This window comes from Eretmochelys imbricata, chromosome 18, assembly GCF_965152235.1.
Source record: "Eretmochelys imbricata isolate rEreImb1 chromosome 18, rEreImb1.hap1, whole genome shotgun sequence".
Lineage (NCBI taxonomy): Eukaryota > Metazoa > Chordata > Testudines > Cheloniidae > Eretmochelys > Eretmochelys imbricata.
This window is the reverse complement of record NC_135589.1, coordinates 14,655,069-14,680,011: the sequence shown is the minus strand read 5'-3', so window position 1 is coordinate 14,680,011 and position 24,943 is coordinate 14,655,069. Positions and strand designations below refer to the sequence as shown.

General features: G+C 53.0%; 1 protein-coding gene across 1 annotated transcript in view; it reads right to left on the bottom strand.

Moving 5' to 3' along the window:
* Positions 1 to 24,943, bottom strand: part of SAMD11 (sterile alpha motif domain containing 11) — a 179,550-nt gene that overhangs the window by 1,959 nt on the left and 152,648 nt on the right. Inside the window, exons 11-16 of the mRNA XM_077837198.1 lie at positions 20,575 to 20,601; positions 17,592 to 17,707; positions 16,888 to 16,966; positions 15,491 to 16,191; positions 7,150 to 7,274; positions 1,480 to 1,590 (exon numbers count right to left, since the gene is read on the bottom strand). Of these exons, the coding sequence (XP_077693324.1) occupies positions 1,480 to 1,590; positions 7,150 to 7,274; positions 15,491 to 16,191; positions 16,888 to 16,966; positions 17,592 to 17,707; positions 20,575 to 20,601 (1,159 nt within the window). The remainder of the gene's footprint in view (positions 1 to 1,479; positions 1,591 to 7,149; positions 7,275 to 15,490; positions 16,192 to 16,887; positions 16,967 to 17,591; positions 17,708 to 20,574; positions 20,602 to 24,943) is intronic.

Below are 24,943 nucleotides of genomic sequence, written 5' to 3'. Positions count from 1 at the left end.
CCCTGTTTCTGTGCCTACAGAGCTGTTTTGCATTTAAGCTTAAACAGAAACACAGGCTGGGGTTTCTGTTGGGGAGGCTTTGCCCCGCCCCCCCCCATTATAGAGGCAGGGCTTAAAACTGGATCTCATCCCTCCCCCAAAAATCTAAACCAAGTCCGACTGTGAGCGAGTTGGAGTGCTCTGTTTTTAAGAAATGTAAGAGTTTTATTTCCGAGCAAATTGATCCACAGGGAACAATTGCCCACAGAACCTTTTTATTAGACCCCTCATAAACAGTAAGGGCTGCAGGGAAAGTAATAAAGTTACCCTGATTGTTTTAACATAATATAACAAATGTCTAGCTTGTGGGTAAGGGAAACTAAACCTGTGTGTGTCACTATAGCATGGTTATTTACATAAATTAACATGCATACATATGTAACATGTCTGTATACCCTTGTGCACATCACGTGCATGTAAGACAGTAATGAACGTCTACACACATTACTGTCCATACATTTTATGGAATTTATATTAATGGTTTATATAGATATAAACCATTCTGGTACTGGAATTTATATTAAACACCCATGCCCGTAACGTTTTATTTCCAACAATACCCCTACGTGTGTGCAAATGGATGTGTCCATGTGCATTTTGTTTTTACAAATACCGGTTAGAAATGTTTTTCCCTTTTAACGTTACCCTCGATTTAGAACTGCAGGTGCCTTCATAAACTACATTTGACTTCCCTTCAAAAAAAAAAAAAAAAAAATTCCCCCTGGTGTTTTTATACTAGACCCTGTAGCATTTGTGTTTATTAGATGAATTTTGTTGGACAGTTCACACACACTGACCCGAACAGGAACAAATGGCTCTAAATCCCAGGAAAGTGCTGGTTAATTATCATCAATCTGGCCTCTCCCTCTGAGTCTGCCATTGGCATTCAGAGCAGGGTGGGTTAAAGCCTGTCCGCCAAACCATGGCCGAGGGGGACTGAGACTGAGCGATCACCGCCTCCAGTGGGGGCACAGTAGGCTTGGACCCACCTTCTTTAATCAAGCAGAGGCCTGATTCAGCCCTCCTGGCCTCCAAGGGTGTGTGTGTCTACATTGCATCTGGGAGTGACCCTGGTGCGTGCATGCTAAATACAGCTGTGTTGACAAACAAGCATGCTGGTGACACTTCTATAGTGCCTTCCCTCAAAGCTCTCACATGCTAGTGAATTAAGCCTGCTCTCACACAGCGCGGAGGGGGCGGGTTATAAGGAAGGGGGGGGTTAACCTTTCTTTGCCTGAATCACTGACAATCAGCGTGCAGAGCTGTGAACCCAGCTCCTGGTGCTGCAGATCAACCACTAGACTGAGCTCCCTGGCGTTTTGGCCTTCACCCATATTGTAAGAGAGCTGGGGGGGGAGGAGGGGGAGGAGCGGAAGATGCAGCTTTGACATGCCCCTGTTTCGACCACACCAGCCACCACGGCTGCAGTGGTGTTCTTACCTGTGACCTGATCTTCAGAGCTGGTCCCAGTTTGAGCCCCATGTTGTTCAGTAAGTGCTCTTCGGTCAGGAGAGGCAGCGTCTCACCATCGATAGCCTGTTCCCTGAATACCTGCAGACAACCAAAGCACACCACCATGCTTACAAATGCCAGCACAGGGCACATCACATGCCTCGAGCGGGCAGCACAGGGGGCCGCAGCAGGGAAGCTGAGTAACCAATTCATTAGCCTGAGGTATTTGTTGTGCGGCAGCTCCTCAGAGCACTAGTCTTGGGCCAGGACCCCCGTGTGCTCGGTGCTGTACAAACCCACAACAAAGAGAAAGCCCCTGCCCCAAAGAGCCTACAGGGCTCCGAGAGCATTCCCCAAAACTGGGGAACTTCACCACCCAACCGCTGCTTCCCATGTACGTGCGCTGCCCGGCAAAGCCTCTGCTGACGGTGCAGAGTTTTCCACTTCCATGGTCTGCTGCCGCAGCAGCTCCTGGCAGCCACGAGGAGCAGTTGCAAGGAAAGTCCTACTCAAGGCCTGGAATGGGGCACGCCCTGTCTTTAGCTACGCTGCTGTAACTACACCGGTCTAAACCGCCTTAACGTACACTGGCCCTGCGACCTCAGTTCAAATCCAGCCCAGGGCCGCAGCAACGCAAAGTTACTCCCAGCTGTTGCTGGCCCGGTATGAAGCATGTTCGTAGGGTCTCCGGCCACATCCAGAGTGGTGGCATATACCAGAATGTGGTTGCTTTTCCAGATCCCACACATTGCCCTGACGATTCTTTGCAAAGGTTTCTCCTGGTCCTGTAGGACCCCTGCACATAACGACTGAGTCCCCTCCCACCACTGCATTGCCACACAAAAGAGGGCTTCCGAATAATCTAAAAAGGCTCAGGTCATCCTCCAAAGTACCCTTATACATTTGATTTCCCGGTCAAAGACATTCTTCTCAGAAACATCCACTGCCAGGAAATAACGTGTTCAGAGTTGATTTAAACAAAACCAAGGCCCTAAACACTGTTCACATGCCCGACAGACAGATGGCTGGACAGTGTGTGCCGCATACAAACCATTCCTCAGCTACGACGCTCACACTCTGTCCTGCCTTTTTATCTGTGCTAACATCCACTTTAAATTAATTAGATAAAAAAATCTATGCACCCCCTCGGTGCTGCACTGAGGAGGGCAGGGTTTTGTGCTAAGCAAATGAGCACTACCTCCCAGCTTAGACGGGCAGCAGTAACGATGCAAAATGACCCGCCCCTTTGAACGGAGAGCTAACTAGTGACTCCCATGTGGGGCAGTGGGTTTCTCAGACACCCACCACCCCCATTAGAATACCCGAAGTGACATTACAACACAGACAGTCAGAACAGAAGAACGGCCCAGGATCCTGTCTTCCGACAGTGGCCAGTGCCAGGTGCTCCAGAGAGAATGAACTGAACAGGTCATCATCAAGTGATCCATCCCCTGTCGCCCAGTCCCAGCTCCTGGCAAACAGAGGCTAGGGCCACCATCCCTGCCCATCCTGGCTAATAGCCATTGATGGACCTATCCTCCTGAAACTTATCTAGTTACAGTGACTAGGAGCTGAAGCCTGTGCTGTTGCCCAGGTGTAATTCAGAAAATCATGTGTGTAAAAAAGCCCAAAACAGCTGAGAACTTAAAAACTGGATGGTATCAGGCTGTGAATCCCAGTGAGGGGGTGACATTCTAAACAAAACGAGCGCTCGGCCACGTTTGTAGCTTTTCCATTGCTCCACACTGACTCAACAGACATTCTAGGCTTCAGAGTGACAATCCTGGAATTTTATCGTATAGATTTATATATAATCTATATCACACACACACCCCTCTATTATACATGCACACAAATACACACACACACCTCTGTTATACACGTACACAAATCCCTAAACACCCTTTGATCCAGACACCATTCCCAAGGAAAGGGGAAAAAACGGAATGGAAAAAAAAGAACTCTGAAGAGTTTGCTCTGCCCCCACCACACGGACGGATGGGCTCAAGCAGCAGCTTGTCCTCTAACAGGCCTTGTGGTAAAAGCCCAGCTCAGGGAGTCAGGATGCCTGGGTTCTATCCCCAGCCCTGCCTCAGACAAGACACCCCCCTCCAAAGTGCTTCTGTTTGCCATCTCTAAAGTGGGGATGTAATTGTACCCATCTCCCTGCCAGCATCTTTGTCCCATTAATGCTGGCTCAGTGCTTGCCGCTCCAATGCGGGAGTGTAAAACACCACTCAGTCATTGTTCTCATTTGCTACCGAGCCATTTCCACTCAGTGGCGGACCCTGGGTTCCACAGGGCACATGCAGATTTTCTCCTCCTCACTGAACCACCCCTTCACTCCAGCCAGGTTTTTCCACTTGCCAGGGCGAGTGCTGGCCTCGCGCCGGGGCGAACTTTCTGTGGGCTGCGGCGCTGGCTAATAGTTGAATCGGCTCCTGCTGGTTGCGGAGCTGCTTCGCAGAGCATTGTTAGGGCAGCACAGCCAAGGGAGGGGGGCTTCCAGTTTGCTCGAGTGGGTTCCTTTTCAGCTGTGTCTTGCATCGCAGAACCAGCCCCTTGGAGAGCAGTGGGGGCTGAGGCAGCTGAGCTGTTGCAAAGCTGCTCTTGATGGCTGCAGTGTGTGTTTCTGCTCTTTGACCGAGCGAAACATGATAGACCGATTTCTTTCCCTCCTACAGAGCCAACATGGCCAGGAGCCAAAAGGCTCCCTTGCTCAGCTCTCTGCCCCCCAAAGACCTAACTCTAGCATACTGGGAGGCCTAACTTCACCAGGTGGGGGACACAAAGATGGACGTTGATGGAGATCGGGACTGGGAAGGACGACTTTGTTTTCAATTATGTTACTTTTTGGTGTCTCTGAAACATGTTCCCGAATGCACAGTGTCACTGCCAAGCTCTTGCTGGGCTTCCTGGTGGGAGCACAGTGCGGGCCAGTGCCAGACCTCCCCAGCAGTTGTGGTTTGGGAGGAGAGAACGCAGACAGCTCTGCAGCACCCCTGCACGCTGGATTTTTCACACAGTAAAAACCTATTAAGCACACAACCATGATGAACGACAAAAGCCCCAGCTGTTTAACTCCCTGTGTGCCAGCCAGGACGCTGCGAGGGGATGCTGGGGTTGTTTACCGTGAGCCCCATTATTTGACAGGGCTCGGCTTTGCTCAGCGCTGAGAGTGCTGCTGAGCCAGGCCATCAGTCACCTATGGATTTTCTGTCCCGAGGCGCGCAGGGAGCACTGGGAGGTGTAAATGGCCGAGTCTTTGGCAAGGTGCATGTGTTCAGGATTTCTCCACTTTTCCTACCTGCCTCAACACTTGCAGCGGTGGGGTCACCCTCTGCTCTGTTATGGAGGTGTAAATCCAGAGGAATTCCACTCCCACCAGTGAGTTACCCCAGATCTGGGCTGGTTTAACACACTCCCCCACCCCGAAACCTACCCCCTTCCCCGCCTCACTAATTCACGCATTCTCCCGATCCTGCCCTCTGACTTCTCCTCTCCCCCCAGGCATCCCTTGCCTGCTTTCTACACCAATGCCCCCGGCCCTTCCCTCCCCCACGCCAGACATGAAAACCTGTCTCTCTCACACACCCTCCGGCCACCGCTTCCTTTTCTCCGTCCCCCCCAATATTGCCCTGCTCTCTCAAGCCCCACTCTTAGTCCTAGCCCCCCCCTTCTCTCACACACTCGCAGGCCCCCCATCTCTGTCAGACCCGCCCTCTCGCAGGCACAGCTGCTGGCTCTGAGGAAGCACCAGGCTCACAGGTGGTTTTAATGAAGCTTGTCAGAATGAGATTAACACCACGGTTCGGGGGCACAGGAGGACAGACTCTGCAGTGAACGCACCGCGGCCAGCCACCCCAGAGAGCGGGAAGGGAGACGTTGCTTCCTGGCCACCATAATGAACGGCAAAGCCCGACTCCCAGCTTCCCCCTCCCCTAGGGGACCATCTTGAAGGAGATCTTTTCTCTGTGAAAACGCGCAGCACTATTGCAACCCGCGGAGAACGAAAGAGCCCAAAACCCACGCCAGCCGCCTGAGCTGCTCTCCCAAGGCCTGCTCCCCGGAGCAACGCCAATGCCGGGCCTTGGCTTTCTCACACTGGCTGGGGATCGAGCCGTTGCAGGAAAGGTCACTTGCTGGGCCGTTATTACACTCTGAGCAGCAGCTCAGCTGTGTGGTTGTTGGCCCGAATGGCTCAGGGAGAGGCAGGGATGCCGGATGCTCCGGGAGCTAGGGGGGGAAGGGAGGGAGCTTTTGAAAATCAGTTTTCAGGCAGCTCAGAAGCAAGTGGACAAAGCGGATCGTTTCCAAGCGGTGACTTCCCCATGGGCTCCAGTCAACTGGATTCCCCAGACTTGCTCTCTCTCACTTTGTGTGCGTCAAGGGAGCGGTCTTTGTTAAGCTCGATTCCCTTGATGTCCTCTCTCCCTCTTCCCCTTAGGAGCTGCATTTTAGTGCCTGGATCTCCCTGGTGTTCCCTGTCTGAGTGCGTCTGTTCCAAGAGGAGCTGGAGTCTCCTGAGCTAAACCTCTCTTAGTTCTCATCCCCAGCCCCCATCTCTGTCACTCTCTCTCTCCTGAGCACACTGTGCCCTCTTTAAAGAGCTGTCCCAGACAGCTCAGGAATCTGCATTTGCTGTTCGTGCATGCGCTCAATGGGGTATTTATAATGGACTTCAACAGCCGTGGGAGCCAAAAAGCAGGGTTGTTTTTCGTGTCCCACCTAGCAGCCTCACACTGAGCGGCTTTATGAACCCTGCAGCACCGATGGATGCATTGCTCCCACTGCAAAAGGCTTTAAAAAAACAAACAAACAAAACGACTCTGTGTGGCAATTAATTTAGTGGGTGCGGGAGGGGTCTCTCACAGCTTCCTCCCCTTCCCCTGGAGCGCTCCCCACCACCCGCGGCCGGTGAGCCCTCGCTGGAGCGGAGATCGCTCAGTGCTGCCGAGCGTTAAGATGAGACCGTCTGACCTCAGTGGAATCTGAACTGCACTCTCTGGAGGCCAAAGTCTGGCCCAGCTGTACCACTGGTGGCAAGTGGCTTTTTACCTCGGCACCCGGCTGGCACAGTGCTCAAGGGAGGCGGAGCTATTGTTAGGCACCAGAGAGAAACAATCAGGCCAACCCGGTGCTGCCTTCTGGTGAAGATGCCACAGGCTTCCAGCTCCTGGCGCTCCCTGAGAAAAGGCCCGTCTGAACGGCACTCAAACCCAGTGCCCAGTCCCTTGTTATAACACGCCCCAGGCCAGCCCGGCACACAGCCAGCATTGTGTTCGGGTTGGTTGTGGGACACTACCGACTTCCACACACTCTCTCCCAAGGCGGGGAGTTGCTAGCTGTAATCCACCCAGCAGCAGCTACCCTCTACCTCCCCCTCTCCCACCTTCCTGACTGCAAGCCACATACACACCCCTCCATGCCCCGGGGGCATCTACTGGCAGCAGGGCGGTTAAGCCCCAATCCGGTAGGAAAACAGGAAAGCCAGACAGTTGACAGCCCTGCAGGGCTCTCTTAAATATTCCACCACATTTGCTCTGATTGATTGCAGGGGTTGGGGGAGGGGGGGAGAGCTGGAGCGAGTTCTCTCCCTCCCCCTTCCCCTTCCCCTCCCACCCCCGCCAAATGTTTCCCAAGCTGCTGTGAATTTACCTGAGTGTACTCGGCACAGCCAGACAAACTGCCCACAAAGTTACAGACATCCTCCACTGTCCATTTGCTGATGTCTTCCAGCGCAGGGCTCTCCTCCCCATCCAAGAACAGACCTCCCATGGCGCCTGGATTGTTTGGGGAGGGGGGGGGAGGGGGAGGAGAAGGAAACATAAATCATTAAAATCCCACACGGACAGCAACAGGCCTGCGATCTGAATAGTTCTCTCTAGCCGCACATCCATTTTTAATGGCCTGTCAATTAAAATGCTGGGCAGGGTCAATTCATGGGCCTCTGTCTCCTGGAGGTCCCTCGCTCGGAAAAGGTGTTGGGGGGGGGGGGCAGGAGGGAGGGGAAAATCCCCTCTAATGTTTTTCATGTGTTTAATGTTCTTCAGCTGCAGCAAAGGGGGGTGGGGGGCGGGGGAGAGATGCCCCCCGAAGGTGTATTTCTCCACACGCACCACAAAATGGAAAAACTCCGGCTGCCCTGGGAGTTTCTCTCCCCCAGCCCTTCTCCCCGCTACGTGCTCCAAATGATAACAAGCCCCCACACCCGGCCCCGGCAGCCTGCTGCTTGGCTGGAGCTGCTGTCGAGGAGAGAATTTTCACCCCTTACGAACAAACCTTTGTTTTAAATCCCGAGCCCAAAACAGCCGGCTGCCTAACACCCGTCGCCATGGTTTAAATGCATATCGCCCCTTCTCTCTGCTGGGGCAGAGTCTAGCTGGATGGGGAGGTGACCCCAAAGAACCTCACTGGAGCTCTGAGACGAGCATGGTGCGGTTCACGCAGGCAAGTCAATCCTCCGAAACGCAAGAGCAGTTCAAGTCCCAGCTCTGTCAGCAGGGCCGGAAGGTGACAGAGAGAGCGCTCCAATCCCAGAAGAGGAGAGCAGAACTTTCCCTGCTTCCCAGTGTCTGACAGCATGGGATGAACATGGAAGGAGAGAGCTGGACTAGAGCCCAGAGTGGAACAGGGCAGAGGTCTGGAGAATGAGAAACCATGGAGAGAAAACCAGCCAGGCAACTCCAGCTTCACCTGGATCACAACAGAGGAGCAAGGGGACCGCCCACATATTTACCACTGATAACAGAAAATACTCGTTTGGAAAACACCTTATTCACCTGTGGAACTCACCGCCTATGCAACCACTGAGGCCAAGAGCTCAGGAGGATGCTCAAAAGGACTGGATATTTACAGGAATCAGAACATCAACAGTCACACTGGAGAGGGTAAAACTCTCATATCAACTCTCATGCTTCAGGGCATGAGCCAACCAATAACTGGAAGTGATGTGATATGCAGGTGATCTGTTGTGGAGGTTTCAGAGCATCCTCTGGACCATCTGGTGCTGGGCATCGTCCTCAGCCACATCCGTCCACTTGAAAAAGGGGCTGGAATTGTCTGTCTCCCTCCTGACCCCTTTGAAGAGGTGTGGAGTGGGGGGATGAGAAGGGGTTGAGTATCCCCTGTCCTGTCCTCCAGCCACATGGAGGACTGGAATCCACAGAGCTTTGCTCCTTATGGGCCATTTTATTGTTATTTGTATGATTGTAGCACCTAGGGGCCCCAGACATGGGCCAGGACCCCATTGTACTAGGGGCTGTACAAAAACGGAGCAAAAAGACAGTCCCTGCCCCAGAGACCTTACAGCCCAGGTCACGGATCCTCAGCTTCTCCCTGACTCATGAGTGGAGATCAGAATCTAAACCCTGGCTCCTATCCTCAGCCCCTGTCCCCCACTGCAATCTCCCTTTCACAGCAAAGGCAAGAATTACATGCCCTGTCCTACAGAGCGGGGCTCTCTGCCAGCTACACTCTGCAGAGGGTCCAGTGGCACCATGACATGCCATCCTGAGGCCTTCAAAAGCCCAGTGGGTCCCTCCAGCGATGTGAAAAAGCCAGAGATAGAACCTTGACTCTCTGCCACATGCTCCGGACGTAGATCTCTGATCCACTTTACCCCCTTCTCCTCCCAGTCAGCAAGAGCCTGGGCTTCACTGAACTTTCATCCCCCTTTACAAAGGCGTCTGTGGAAATGACTAGCTTTCCCATGCTGCAGGGAGACTGGAGGGGGGAAAGGACCCAAAGGGGTTTGGGACATCGCTGGAGGAGCAGCATTTTCCCTTCCCTCCCAACTATAAGACGGGTGGACAGACAGACGAGTTTCCTTTAGTTACATTATCATTTTCATTCGTGGTTTGTCCCCTGCTCTGGAACCCAAACTCCCAGCTGTTTACAGTGAAGCTAGCGAGACACTGGGATGGCTGATTTTTCCCCTCCTTTTTTGGGAAAGCGGCTGCAGCTCGGTAAGTAGAGGAAGTGACACTGAACTCAATTATTCCAGGCACAGCCGACACACGGGCAAGACGCCTCCATCTGCAGCCGGAGCAAGCGTCTCCGAGGGAATCTGACTGCAACAGCCAACGGCTTTAAAACTAGGTACTTCCTTCTTCCAAAGGCAAGCCAAGGACTACAGCCTTCTCCAGTCAGTCAGCCAGGCCTGGCCTCAGGCGCTGCCCGAGACTCCACAGGGAGGCTGGGCAGTACCTGCCTGCCACAGGCCATCTCCAGAGCCCTACCAGAGATTATGGAGATAAGGTCACATTCAGCTCTGTTCGCAAGTGGAAGGGCTGATGTCAGGGGACAGGGCTAGTAAGTCTTGCTGTAACTCTTGGGGAAATCCCTCCCCCTCTCCCCCTCCTGCCAGCGATCCTACAATTCCTGGGGTAGAATTGGAGAGATGTACTGAGCCCATCGGCTCTATTTGTGGCCTTGCTGATATCACTAATGGAGCTGAGCCCAAGGTCAGTCCTGCCAGGCAGCCCTCTCCCCATCCATTTTTTTATCCCTCCATGCCCACAGCCATGCACGCAGTCAGCCTGCTGTCTCCAGGACTCAGGGCAAGAGCAGCCCTGCCCTAGGGCAACAAGTAATATTTTCCACACACAGAGAAAGCTAGTATCGCCAAAGCACTGATCTCCAAAGGTCTGCCTCCCCTCCCCATCTATACCAGGAAAACACTCCCGCTGATGGGTGGAAGCGTTCTTGAAAAATAGGGGAAATACCAGCACACTGGGCTCCGACCTATTAGCATTTCTATAGCACAGAAGTTAAGAGAGAGATGCTGAAATCTTGGCCCCACTGAAGCCAGTATTAAAACTCCTGCTGATTGCAACCGGGCCCCAACTTCCCCCAGAGAACCTGCTCTGTGGAGGTGGCAAACACCCAGAGCTTCGTGGATTTCAGCTAACTCAGTGATCAGCCTAATTGTAAATGTCCCAAGACAGCCCCTACCCGCTTCCCCCCCATTTGCTTCCCTAGAGAGGTTATTGCACAGCCTGCTAGATCTCAGGACATGACTGTACAAACCCACCTTTGGGGCCGTTAATAGAAGGATGATAAGGAATCGATTCCAAAGGTCTATAAGGGAAGCTCCCTCTGATGGTCACGGCACATTGCTGGATATTGCTAGACAGTGGGGACACAGCAGCATCTGTCCCCAGCCAGGCTCCTCTTCTCTCACTGAGTGACGAATAATGAGCCAAGGGACTGATAACGGATTACAGAGCATTTCACCAGATGGGACCATAGCTTGGAGGAGGGTGAAAACCATCATCCCCTGCCAGGGTTTTGTGGACAGGTACCCACAGAAAAACACCCCCCTGCCAGCTGGTATTAAATAATCCTCCCCCCACCTCACAACTTTTTGGGCAGCTGTGGTAGAAAGGCCCAGGGTCCTGGAGACTGAACTACCCATCCCTTCCAGAAACAGGAGTCTCCACAGGGCAGAGCTGAGGCACACAGGCTGACAGGGCAGTGGAGGGGGGACTGCAGTGGAGCTGCCCGTGCCGTACCTATTCTGGAGACAATACAGGCTCTCAGTCCCCAGCACTGCAGCCTGAGAGGAGGGGAACAAACACAGATATTGGTGTCACTGGGCATGAGCTGGGCATTAGCACTAGGACATGTGTAAGCCCAGATAGCAGGCCTGTCAGCTAGCGCAGGATCTAGCCTCTCCTCACTGCCAACAGAGCCTCAGTCCCGACAGCCAGACCCTGTTTTCTGCACAGGCGTCTGATCAGGCCAAGAGCATCAGCAGCAAAGCTCGCCCGTCCCTCCCCCTCCCCAGCTCAGAACAGGCCCAGAAGCCAACACACAGATGGGTTTAATCAGTCTTGTTATCACTCTCCCATTCCGCCCCCCACCCCCGCCACACACACCCACCACTGCGGGCTCGGGTCATGAAGCAGCACTGGAAGGCTCACATTAATTGCTCTCCAGACTGCGGATCAATAAAAGGATTTTAGCCTCCCGCACACTCCATCCTTCACCTTTTCCAGTAGAAAGGGGGGGGAAGGGGGGCGCGAGAACACAACTCCGCTGAAACCTTGAAGAGATGAGGTCATCCGGCAGCTGCCAGATTCCCAGGAGGCGGCTCAGGGAATCGACCAAACTCCGGCTGCCTCGTCAATATTTTTGTCATCGGGGACAGAAACCAGTTCTCTGCCTCCAAAGCAAGAGAGGAGCCCTCCCTGTTCTGTTTGAGACTCCAGCCATCTCTTTTCCCTTCTCCCCCATCCTCTGGGGTCTGTCATGCTACTGGCCTCTTTAGATTGTCAGCTCCTTGGGACAGGGTCTGTATCTCCTCACCACAGCGTCCAGCATATCCTCCGGCCCCTGTGAGCTACAAGAGCAGCCCATGGACAGGAAAGAGTGAAGAGAATGTCTGTTTTTCTGTCCTCAGGCACAAACTCCTCCTGGGGCCAAGTCTGGCCATTTGTTGGGCAATCTGTGGTCATGCTACTCGGACCCGGGTTAATCAAAGCGCCCCAAAACACCTGTAGCATAAAGACGTGTGAGAGATAGCACGGTCCAGGACACTGCCCAGGGGCTCTGGAGACATAAGTTCTATTCCCAACTCCCCTGCTGACCTGCAGTGTGGCCTTGGGCCTCAGTTTGCCCCCCCCCCCCCTTGACCTGTCTTGTCTGTGTGGATAGACTCTTCCTATGGGCTCGTCTATATGGCCACTTACTGTGCGGCAAGCTAGGGTGTAAATCTACAGCGCCGCACTTGCCATGCACACAGTCACTACGTGGCCCCTGCTACCGTGCACTAAAACTTCCATAGTGCACGCTGATCTACTGCTGTTTCTGCACTACGGAAATGGTAGTACAGGGTCCATACGGCCAGGTAGAAAGTGGCAGAGTAGAGGGTTGTAGATTTACTCCCCAGCCTGTCGTGCGCTAACTCTCCGTAGAGACGTGCCCTATGTGTCTGATCAGTGCCTAGCACAACATGGTCCTGATCTCAGCTGGGGCCGCTGATGCAACACCATTCACAACTTTCATAATAATACATGGGGTGCTAGCTGAAAGCAAGGGAACCCTCTTGCAATCCAACATAGCAATGGTCCCCGAAACCGGAGGAGCCTGAGAAAGAGGATGGGTCACTTTAAACGGGGCCCTGATCATAAGTAGTAATAATACAGGGCACATTCTAGTTTCTGATAGTTTGATGGGAGTGGACTCCCGACTGCAATCCACACCCTGCTCTGTGGGGTTGCACATGGGGTGGCCAGAGCACAGAACCATGTATCCCCCTTTAAATGACTGTGAGGGGAAGGCTTCCACGAGGAAGCCTCATCTGTTGGAAGCAGTAGGGATAGTTATCCTGGCCACCTGCCTGTCAGAGAAATTGCTTCCTTCTTCTGGCTGGATGGTGTTCCCGAATGGCCCACATGTGAAGGGCAGCCGCACTCATCCTGCCCAGTTCATTCATTTATAAAGAAGGAGGCCTCCCCCCCCCCGACTCTCACAGGATGCAGCATCTAGCTCCTAAGTGCTCAACTAAGGCATTAGACTATGCATCTCTTTGGTTCTGGGTTGAGCTAGCAGTTCAAGTCCCACCTTGCAATGGGACGTCCTGTACTCATGGGTCTGCATGTTGCATCAGTGAGTCGGTGGTGGGCCCCTCCCTCCACATGCTGCAGGATGCAGAGCCCATTTTAAGAGCCGTACACGGGACAGAGAGAACGTGCTTTCCCGTGGGCTGGCAGTCACCTCAGTGACCAGCTCTATCACACGTGCGTGACCCCGTTAAACCTTGCGGGGGGGAGACCGGTTGGATTCCAAACAACCGGCCCCTCTCCTTTGGAAAGGCATCGGAAGGTCGCGGGGGCAAGGGTTCACCAAACCCATCCCCCTCTCTGCCGGAACAGGGGTCAGCCGGGCACATGATAACCACAGAGGAGCTGCGGTTTCTTGCTGTGGACAAAGCTGATGTTCCTGATGGAGGACGTATAGCTGGGGTGGGGGGGAGAGTCACCCACTCTGATGCCTCTTGGTGGGATGATGACCTAAGTATCAATACACCCATCTCTACATGCATACCATTCCGCTTTGTCCTGACATGCTCCTGCCTATCTGCAGAGAGCTGGGGTAAACCCACAGCCCCAGCTCTGTTGAGTTTCCTCGCTGAAGCTTAAAGTTAACAACACATCAGAGATATCTCTGAGGTATACAGGTGGTTGCCATGGGAACACAATCAGGTGACAACATATGACTTTCGAGGGCAAGAGGCTGGCCAAGGAGGTGGAATCACTGTTTTGGGGAGCTCCTGAATCTCTGTCCAAAAGGTATGGATCCACATGCAAGAGGTAATGCTGCCTGGCATTCGGAGATGCCCCAGGCACAATGGGATGGAGGGAGCTGCAGCCTTAATTCTATATTTCCCTCTCATCAAACTATGGAAATACAGGGAATGTAGAGATGACGAAGACCTAGCAGGTACTCCAGGCTGCCCCAAACCAGCTGCCAGAGAGGACTGCTTCCTCCAGTACATTCCTGAGCAGTATGTTGAACTGTACCTCGAGCGATGGGCTTTGGGAGATTGTCCCATGGGTCTATTTTTCACCTGTTCACCCTAAAAAGCTTTCCCTTGCTCATCTCTGTCCTGTTACATTTGGGCATGTCTCCTACAGTACCCCAGACAATCCTTGCACCTCCTTCAAATACTGAGAGGTGGCTCCTGGATCCCACCTCTCCACAAGCCTGGTTATCTTTTAGCCCAGTTATACATATTTAATTCTTCTAGCCTTTTCCCTCGCAGGTCAATCCCTCCAAGCCCTTAATCATCTTTGCTGCCCTGCCCTGAAGCCCTCTCCAATTTATCAATGTCTGCCTTGAACCGAGGATTCCAAATAAGGTCCAGCCAACTCCGCGTAGACTATCCCCTCTACTCTGTGAGGACGTCATGCTTCTCCATACAGCCCAACACAGCATGGCATTTTTCTATCACCGTATCATTAGCTTTGCCAATACCCAGTCAAACGCCTCAGCATCAACTGCTCAGCCCACAGCCTCCAACCATGCACACTTACATACCCAAGGGGGCAAGAATTCTCCTTCAGTCACATTTATGGTCTCCCACTTTGAATCTCAGCTACACTGGAATTGGAAAAGGTTCAGAAAAGGGAAACAAAAACGATTAGGGGTATGGAACCACTTCCGTATGAGGAGAGATTAATAAGACTAGGACTTTTCAGCTTGGAAAAGAGACGACTAAGGGGGGATATGATAGAGGTCTATAAAATCATGACTGGTGTGGAGAAAGTAATTAAGGAAGTGTTATTTACTCCTCATAACACAAGAACTAGGGGTCACCAAATGAAATTAATAGGCAGCAGGCTTAAAACAAACAAAAGGAAGTATTTCTTCATACAATGCACAGTCAGCCTGCGGCACTCTTTGCCAGAGGATGTTGTGAAGGCCAAGACTATAACAGGGTTCAAAAAAGAACTAGATAAATTCATGGAGGATAGGTCCATCAATGGCTATTAGCCAGGATGGGCAGGGATGGTGTCCCTAGCCTCTGTTTGCCAGGAGCTGGGAATGGGCAACAGGGGATGGATCACTCTATGATTACCTGCTCTGTTCATTCCCTCTGGGGCACCTGGCACTGACCACTGTCGGAAGACAGGATACTGGGCTAGATGGACCTTTGGTCTGACCCAGTCTGGCCGTTCTTATGTTCTTCCTAACTGCTGCACCATCCGAGGTCCACTTTTACCTTCGTCTAGTATTTGCCCTTTTCCCTTCTCACGGGTTTGTGGCTCACCCCAGCCTGGTACGATCTCTTTATGACCTCTGAGTTCTATTGTTTCAAGCCGGGCCCCTGACATTAATTTTTTTTGTTTTAACTGTAGATGCTCAAACCCCACAGAGACGGATGCACCGTGAATAGACTAGCAGGCCCATTCTTCACATCCTGTAAAACCGATACTCTGCCAAGACCCCCTCCCATGCCGGTTCCCCCCATAGCTATGAGGCTCTCACCTACCTGCGTGGAAATAGGGGCTCATCGTATAAGGGAATCCGAAGGGCAGCGGCTGAGGTGGTGGGATGGAGGCCGGAGGGAGGTATTTCACCTCATTTTTATTGATGCCTTGGCCAAGCAGGTGGCTGGGTGACTCAGTGCTTGAGGAGCTGCAGGGGGCATTCTGGCCGGAAGCCACTTCACTCAGCTCCTTGGCCCCCTCGTAGACCTTGCCTGTCTCTTTGCACTCTTTGAGTTCACTGGCTGAGCTGCTGCTCTCAGCTTTCAGGCTCTCCGGCTTCTCGTCGCTCACTTCAGCATCGCTCTCCGAGTCTTTCATCTCCTCATCGTTGCAGTCGGGCACGCCATCCCGCGCCCGGGGCTCGGCAAGCTCCTTGGCCTCGTGCAGGCCTGGAGGCTCGGCCCGGTGGTGCACTGATTTCCGGCTCCCCCTCCGGCCCTGCTCCTTGGGCGGGGTGGTGCTGGGCACCCCGTGGTTCAGCGACAGCAGCGGCGTGTTGTTGTGCCGGAGCACGAGCATGGCGTTCCTCCGCGAGAGCTCGTCCCGCAGAGGGTGCCCCTCGGGGATGTCGTGCATGTTCCGCAAGGCCGGGTGGTCCTGGGGCAAGCCCGGGTGCAGGCTCAGCGGGTCGCCGGCCAGTAGCCTCTGCCGATGGAGATTCTCCAGCTCCTTCTGGCGGATGATTTCGGCCGACATCTCAAGCCTGAACAGGGAGAGAAAAATGAGTTGGGTTTGAAGGTCAACTCCTCATTCACTAGCAGCTGCAGCTTCGGAGCTCAAGGGTCTAAGGCCGAGTTTGGTGTGCCGGTGGTTTTCACACCCTTGTATTGTTTCAGTTAATCTCCCTCTGATATTGCACTATTTCTGCTGCACAATTGAAGGCAGGGAGTCCGGATTCCACCCTCCCCTTTGCGAACCGGGCTCATTGTCAAGTTCCTAGGAGCAGGGCTGGCTGCTTGGGAGGTGCTGGTAATGGGATACAGAGCCTTTCACCTCTACGTCACGGGTTCAAACCCAGCAGGCATCACCACAAGCTCTCACCTTCTCACTCCTTAGACGCCTGAGTGTCATGAGTCTGGCAGTCTCAGGCTGCATCCAAGGGGTTCCAATCAGAAAAACCACCTGCACAATGGTAGTCTCAGCGGAGACGCCAAGCACTGGATGGGCGTGAGGGCCGAACTAGGCCCTCTGCCTGCGGGGGGAAAGCTCGCACTCTTGCTGCCTATGCTGTACCTGTCCTGGAGAGGGAGGGCTTCCTTCCCCCGGGCTGTCCATATAGCACCAAGGTCACACCCTATTCTGGCTGCAGTGAGGAAGAAGGCCAAAAGGGGATGGAAATCTAGCCCGAAGCACAGGCAGGCTCAGATGCAGGGAGCTCCTCTGGGGCAGCGCTCCATACCTGGCAAGATTCTGTTTCCGCAGCATCTCCTGCTGCCGTGCAAACATCTCTGCTTGTGCCGGCTGCAGAAACCCGTAACCTGTGGGCAGGGGAAAGCATGACAGATGCAGGGTTACACAGCACTCACTCTCCGCGGGGCCAGCTGTGCAGTGAAGGGCCACAGAACTGCTCCCTCTGAGAGATCCCTCTCCACGATGGGGGAACTGTCCTTGCTGCAATCCCAGTGAGCAACACAGATGTGATTTCCTGCGGCTCACAAGACCCTAGCTATGCCAAAAGGTTTCCTGTAACGCTTCCACAGGGTGACTTCGTAGCTGATTCCATTTCTGCTGTTCTGCCTCATTCAGGCTGCCCAATGCAATAGGCACATATCCCCCATTCTCTGCACCAGGGCTGCGGCTGCCTACTGCACAGGGGGTGCAAGGAGCCTGTCCCGTCCCCCTGTGAGGCAGGTCTTGCTCTCTGCTAGCACTGCTGTGGGGCTAGACACACCAAAGGGACCAGGGAGATGGCATCGCCTGCTCCCTTCTATACGGGCCGGAGCAGCTGAATGGCCACATGAGGTGCATTCGGAAGCCATGGGAGAGGGCAAAGCACCCACCACTGCATCCACTGGGGATGCTCCCAAGGCAGGGCTGTGGCAACGAGCTATAACACAGCCCTCTCCTCCCACCCACCACATGGACCGTCACCCACACACTCACCTGGCGTCTGGCACAAAGCTGAAGGCACCCCCAGGAAGGGAGGTCTCAAGTGAGGCCCTAGCGCAATGTGGGGGGCATTCTGGGGTGACAGCAGAGGCGGTGGGTGGGACATGTCCCTAAAGAAAATGGAAGAGATGTAGAGATTTAGCACTGCTCGGTGCTGATCGCAGCAATCCAAGTGTGAGCTTAGCTCAGCGGGCGCGCTTGCATGCTGGGCTGTATGTTCTCTGACATACACACACACGCACACACCCCTCCTCAAGCACAGCTGGGGCACACCTGTACAAAGACACCTGCACGTTAAAGGACAGCCTCTAGCTCAGCCACTTTCTAAGTGAGACTGATACAGGCTGGTCTGCCAGCAAACTGCCACCATTAGAACCTGACTCCTCATTGCTCAACAGCATGCCACCCCGTAAATGCACCTGCTGTCTCATGCACAGTGGTCCCTCTCTTTAGGTCTGTTCTCTCTCTCTCTCTCACACACACACACACAATAATTGCACCCCTTTCCCTTGTTTGTACGTGCCTGAGCTGGGCTATAAGGTCTTTGGGACAGAAGCTGTGTCTTACTGGTTTGTAAAAGCCCCAAGGACATTACATTACAGAATGGGCTGCAGCCAAAACTCTCCCTGAAGCCAACGGGAGCTGTGCCCGAGTTAAGGGCAGAGAGAGAGCGATCAGAGATAGATCCCCCTAGAGATAGATGCAGCCGAGCAGCAGGCCCACACTTGCTGTGTGAGTGACCAAGAGGGAATGCTCTCCAGGATGCTACACAGATGGCTCAAAAACTCTGCTTGCCTTGAAACAAAGGAGTTCGCCGTGAGACTCCTGCTGGCTGGACCCGGGTGCTCACACCAGCACATGGGTGTGCAAATGCTGCACTCTGACAGGCAGTTGGCTCTGCCATTCCCTCTCCTGCCCTGCTCCTCCAAAAGCTTCCGATATTCCCATTGACCATGGGTTTCCCAGCCAGCTGTTCCGGCCCCACAGAGGCTGCTGCTTTGCGATGGCCACAGAGTGAAGAAAACACAACATTTGATGAATTAAAACAAAGCAGAGCGGAGGAGGGTCAGGCCAGGAGTTGCCCATTCCTTTCCCACTGAGCAGCCACCAGCACCATCCGCCCCAATCTCACAGGGGACGTGAGCCCTCTGTCCCCACTGAGCTGAGTGTCATTGATGCTCATGGGGCCAGCACCCATACGGAGCCAAGCGCAGACAATGCAGACACTCAGGGTCTCACAGGCCCTGATGTGAACGGAAGTTTGGTGGGGGAGCTCACAGTATCCAGGTGTCAAAGGTGGGGAGGAGGTGGACACAGCGGCTCCCGGCATTGGCTCCTTTGTTACCCACATACCCGCTGCTATCTCACTCGTTCCCAGAACTGACCCGCGGTGCGAATGGAGACTCTGGAGGCTATCCGTGCTGGCAGGTTTTTGGTTGAATTTCGTTCTTATTTGCAAAACTTGATAAAGAAAAAAACGAAGGGGATAAAAGAGGAGCAGACGATACAAATCTGTACGCAGGGGAATGAAACAGATCCCACCTGCTTCCCAGCTTCCCGCTCCGAGAGATTTGGCTCTACCGCGACGTATGCTGGGAGTTGGCTGGGCAAGGGGTGCACAGGACAGCACCGTGTAAGCACTCGTCTTTCACCTCAGCAAACCTCGGTTAAAACTGGACTACGTTACAAGTGAAAAGATATTTTATACTTTTGGGGGTGGGGGTCTCAGTGAGGACCCTAATGGTTATCCAACCCCTGCCCTGCACGGTACAACTGGCAGCCTCTTCTCTGGAGACAAGGGGCTGCTGCAGGTCGGAGGCGAGGTGCATTGGCAGAGCTCTGGTTTAGAGGAGAGTGCTGCAGGTGAGTGTTGAAGTGGGTTGGCAGAGCCGGAGAGAGGGCTGGCATGGTAGGAGGCGCTGCGGGTGAGCGGAGAGGTGCCTCGGCAGAGCCAGGGTGGGGTCCCATGCCTCAATGTGATGCAGGATGACAATACAGCACACTGGCCTTAGCCCGACTCTAGCTAATAGTAACCGAAGTGGAAGGTAGGGGGAGGAGACACAACCAGAGAGCAGGCCAGGTAAAGCCCACAGGAAGCAAATAGGAGCCAAGGTCTCTTCCATTAGTCAAATCTGCCTGGGAAGCCTGCAAGCAAATCTCTGGTTTCCGGCTGCGCGTCTCTTAATTCCCTTTGATGGCCACTTAGAACATTATTACCTTCACCGGGGCATCGAAAGGCAAAGCCAGGCACTGTGCTGTTTATTTTCATTTTACAACATCTTCCCGCAAAAACGACTTCAGGAGGGGACGGGGGTGGGGAGTGTGACGAGCGCGTGTGTGACAGTGCAATGCACAAGCACCCACACAAAGCATTTGAACCGAAGGGGCGGGATGCGTGTGTGTGTGTTGAGGGGGGTTTCCCTGCCCCAGCACTGCTGGGGGTGAGTTATCACTCTGGTTATACAGCTACAGCCGATGGCCATTTTTTGTGCTTCGCCAGATTTCCAAAACCTGTTCCAACAGCAGGGGAAGGGGGGCGGAGTGTCTCCTTCTCCTCTCCCTAGATCTCCCTGAAACGGCTCCATCCCTCCATCAGCCAGCACCAATGCTGTGACACGCACGCAGATCCAAAACGGGATGGATTGAAATATTTCCCTGAATCAGACGTCCCTCTCCCTGCCTCCACCCATTCCCATCTGTCTTTGCCTCCCCGCCTGTCTCTTCCTTTTCTCCCCTCACTCTTTTTGTCTATCTGTCTCCTGCCCTTCCCCGCCCCTCCTTTTCTGTCTGTCTCTCCTTTCTCTCCCCCCCACCCCCCGCTCTCCTCTAAACTAATTGCACAGCTCGCTGTGTCTGGAGGAGAGCCACAGATCGATCCGTCGCTGTTGAAATGTTAATGCTAATCGTATAACCGCTCCGCCAGCGCCTCGCGCTTCAGTGGCAGCTCCAATTAATCTCAGGTAACGCAGCGCGTGACCTTCGGCTCAGTGCCGGGGCAGCAGCCAAGCGATGCTTATGTAATTACACCATGAAGTGTGTAATCACCTGCCCTAATCCCTGAGGCCTCACAATTAGCTGAGGCCTCGGTCGCTGGGCTGCCAAGTGCTTTGCCACCCCGGACAGCCTGCAGATGAATAACGGACAATTAAAGCGGCATGACGGGGGCTAGGAGGTGTCGGTTCGATCGTAATTAGCCGTAATCATGGGGAGACGAGCCTGGCAGACGTGCTGTTCGTTTTATAAGAAGCAATTTGGGAAATCAAGTAGCTTTTAACTATTGCGCGGCCTCCCTGCCTTTTATAAACACAGGAGAGGGGAGTCTGACTAGGCGCCGGCACCACGCATAAGCCCCAGGTGCAGGCTGCACAAAGAGCCCGCAAGGCAAGGTTAGAAACAAAGGGAGCCGTGGGGCGCCTGCTTTTAGCTGGCAAGAGACACTATGCGAGAGGGATGAAGAAGGGCTCCGTGGGGATCAGGGCTGTGCACTACAAAATGAAAGGCCCCTCACTTCCGCAGCAGCACAATGTCACGTTACAGGGCCGAGCTTCGATCTCGGAGGCCTTCGCCTGCCCTCAGCTGTTTTCCGTTCGTTCCCATTCTGTATCGTGCACTCGGTTCCAGAAGCCATGTAACAGGCACACTTCCTTTCCTTTACAGGCACGCTGATCGCCTGCGACCGTGGGCTGGCCAGTGTGAGGTATGGAGGTAAGAAATAATCCTGGGGAAGGAGGGAGGAGCTGTTCCTGCTGTACCTGAGGGTGCTGCTATCTGAACTTACAAGGCATGCCAGGCCACAGGAGTTACAGGGAACTGTTAAAGGAGAGGCTGTAGAGGGCTCTGTGGGGTAAGCTTTGGGGGGCTCTTCCAGCTAGAGAGGCAGGTCCTGTCTACGCTACAAACGCATCTGAGTCAGGGAACAAGCCCAAAGATTTTAAAAACAGGGCCGAGCCCTGTCTACGCCACAAAACAGTGCTTTAGTCCTGTCAGGCGAGGTGGCCAGACAACAGCAGCATTTGCAATGTAAACAGAACTCTGCAGAGTTTTTCCGAGTCTGTGGCCGTAAGTAAGGGCTAGGGCTAGGCAGTGGGCTGAAAGCCACACCCACAGAGGGGAAGGAGGAGCAGGGCGAGGTCAGAGGGAAAGAACTGTGACCCAATCGGCGCTCCCATTATTAGTACCGCGACGCAACCAGTTTTGCTACTCTGAAATCAGAGCTGGGAAGTCAGAGGTTCCAGACTTCCTGGACAGACCTGGCCTGAATCATCACAGCCCTTCTCCTTTGCCACAACTCTACGCATCAGCTGTCATCCACTCCTGAGCCAAAGGTGAACTGGAGTCACATACCTACGTGCCCATAGCTCACTTAGTCTGCAAAACTGGGCTAAGGGGCAGGGCAGTATGGTGCACGTACCCCCCATCACCTTCACAATATCTAATGCTGCAAAACAAGCTTCTGCAGCTGGAGTAATCAGGACGGTAGCGTCCATCCTGGTGCAGTTCCACGGATCACATGTGCGATGCATCACACGTGCGATGCAGAGCCCCCGTAGCGAGATCACCGTTTAGTATCTCCTTAACGAACTGGAAATACCAGGAAGGACGTCACACATCTACTGGGAGACGGTGCCCAAGAAACATCCCCGCCAGTGAATTGCTGTCCTCATTTCTTAATGGGGCCCTCGGCACAAAGCAAGTCAGGAAGTGTGACACCTCACGGCAGTGAACGCTGTGCTCTTGAGGAGTACCATTCTGAACCCTCCCTTACCCTAACCCAATCCTCTCTGTACTCACGAACTACGGCGTGGCACCGCAACCTCCCATGTGCCCTGGGCCCCAGTCCTGACCCCAAAGGGCCACTTGCAAGAGTGAGAGATGACTAGCTAAGAAGGGCAGCAAGCGTGCTAATTAACACCAATTGTACTGGCAGATTTGGGGCTATGGAGACCTCCTAGAGGGAGACCCACCACTTATGTCTAAACAGGCCAGATAGTAGTGAATTATACTGAATCAAGAAAAGGAGTACTTGTGGCACCTTAGAGACTAACCAATTTATTTGAGCATGAGCTTTCGTGAGCTACAGCTCACTTCATCAGATGCATACCGTGGAAACTGCAGCAGACTTTATATATACACAGAGAATATGAAGAGAATACTGAATCAGTGACTCAGGGGTGAAAGAATCCATAGCCAAGCCAATAAGCAAGGCCACCTTGCATACAGAGCTCCCATTGAAACACATACATTGAAAATAAAAGCCTTGGGCCAAATCCTGAGATCCCTGTTCAGTTACACCTCAGCCTTTACTCAGGTAATATTCCCACTAGAGTAAGGACTGAGAAACCACTGAGTAACAGCCCTGTCCCCTGAGAACCTGAACCTAGCCCTTGCCAATTACATTTGTTAAGCCCCGTCCTTGTTTTACAGAGAGCACTTCTGCATGCATTGTTACAGCATCTTCCTCCTCTTTTTAAAAAAAAAAAAAAAAAAAAAATCATAGATGCCAGCTGGAGGCTTGTGTGTAGGGTATTAGGGGATTTGCACTGCATGCTGCTAAATTTGATATGTCCTTTAACAGGAGACAAATGGTTCACAAGGCTTAAAAAGTATTGACTTTTCTTTAACAATAAGCGCTAATGGCCTTCAAATAATCAATATTTAAAGTCATTATGGGGTTACACATTATACTGTTAAAACCAAGCATTCCATATTAACCCCATCTCGTCCTCCCAAATCCAGAGCTGCAGGCTTACAGGAGCTGAGACTGGTGAACTGAGAGGGTCAGGAAACACAGATTGAAAGCGGCAAGGCATGGAAATAAATTTAGAGAGGGTAGGAGGGAGGGGGGAAAATGCACGAGAGCGCCACTTTATTCTGCTTTGCTTCTGATAGGAAGAGACACTTTAAACCTGAGGTAATGGGCAATTGGCACACAGCTCTTGGCTGGTTTGCAGCAGGCAGTTTTAAAACCTGTCCACAGACTCCTGCCCCACCAGGGAGGGAAACTAAATAAACCAAAAGGGTTTTCTGAAGAACATGTTTGGGGTCTCCAGGTACAAGGAGACATGCACCAGTTAGATGACATGTACCACACGATGGAAAGATAGAAATGGCTTTAGACAAGGAGGGGCTGGGGAAAATTCTAACCGGTTTTAAAATCAGTTCAGTCAAACCAGTCCAGGCCGCCTGGATCCTGGTCTGGGCTATGGCCCCAGACAGCTTGAAAACTGGTTTGAATTTGGGGGTAAATCTCAGATGTAGACCAGGCCAGAAAGCGATGAATGCTGAGTTCACTGGGGTTGAGTCTTGGGAGGGATTGGAATGGGGTGAGGCATACAAAGAAGAGAGCTAGAGTGCAAAAAAGCCCGACAGAGGGCCCAGGTATACAGATGAGAAAAGGAAGCCCTTCAAGATCAAGAGAAGGAAGGGGGGAATGCAGGAGCTGAGGGGTGCCAGGCCTGGCCCAGAGTTAAAGTCAGCAGTAGCAGCAGCATTGGGAAAGAGGCACATCCTGAAATCCTCCCTAAGTTTTTAAGGAAAAACTTCCATTGCCTTTGAGGACAGTTTTGCCTGAGGAAGGACTTCAGAGTTTGTCCCCAGCGTTTGACAGCTACCTGCTAACCAAAGACCAGCCGGACCGCCACTGGGATTCAAGGAGCTACCAATGGGTGCTCTGATTTTCAGCCTTCCCCCTTCGAACTGTACATGGCACGTTTCCCAGCACCCGGGGTTTTTCTCTATTTTTTATTAACTCAGCTCCCCCCACCTTCCACCCGCCATTATTTTATGTGCTCCCTGGGAAATGATAAATGGAACCCCAGAATGAATTATGCCCCACAAGTCTCTGATGCCGTGCAGTGTTAACAGCCACTGAACAAAGTACAGCTCCACACAAGCACAAAACACACACACACATCTGAAGTGTCACATAAACCGCTTGGTTTTATCCATCTGCAGAGATGGTTCATAGATCGACCAGCCTTCTTTTGATCACCTGTGCAATGCACTTCAGATGCAGGGTATAAACATTTTTCCAGAAGAGAGGGGAATGCTAACCTCCCCGATCACGTAGCCGGGCCAAATTCCGGAGACCACCCCTGAAGGGAGAAGGTGGAGGTGGATGGAAAAGAACACTAAGCCCAATGGGGATAGACAGAGCAGCAGATGAAAGCACTAGCCTTTCACCTCTGAAGACTGGTTCAGATTTGAGGTTTGGCGGGCTCTGCTTGGAACCTAATGGGTCATTTATTGCACACACATATGCAGAGCCTGGTCTGATGAAGAAGCTTCTGTTCAAACAAGGATGTAGATAGCGACTAGTGGTAGGTGCCACAGGATAAACCAGAGGG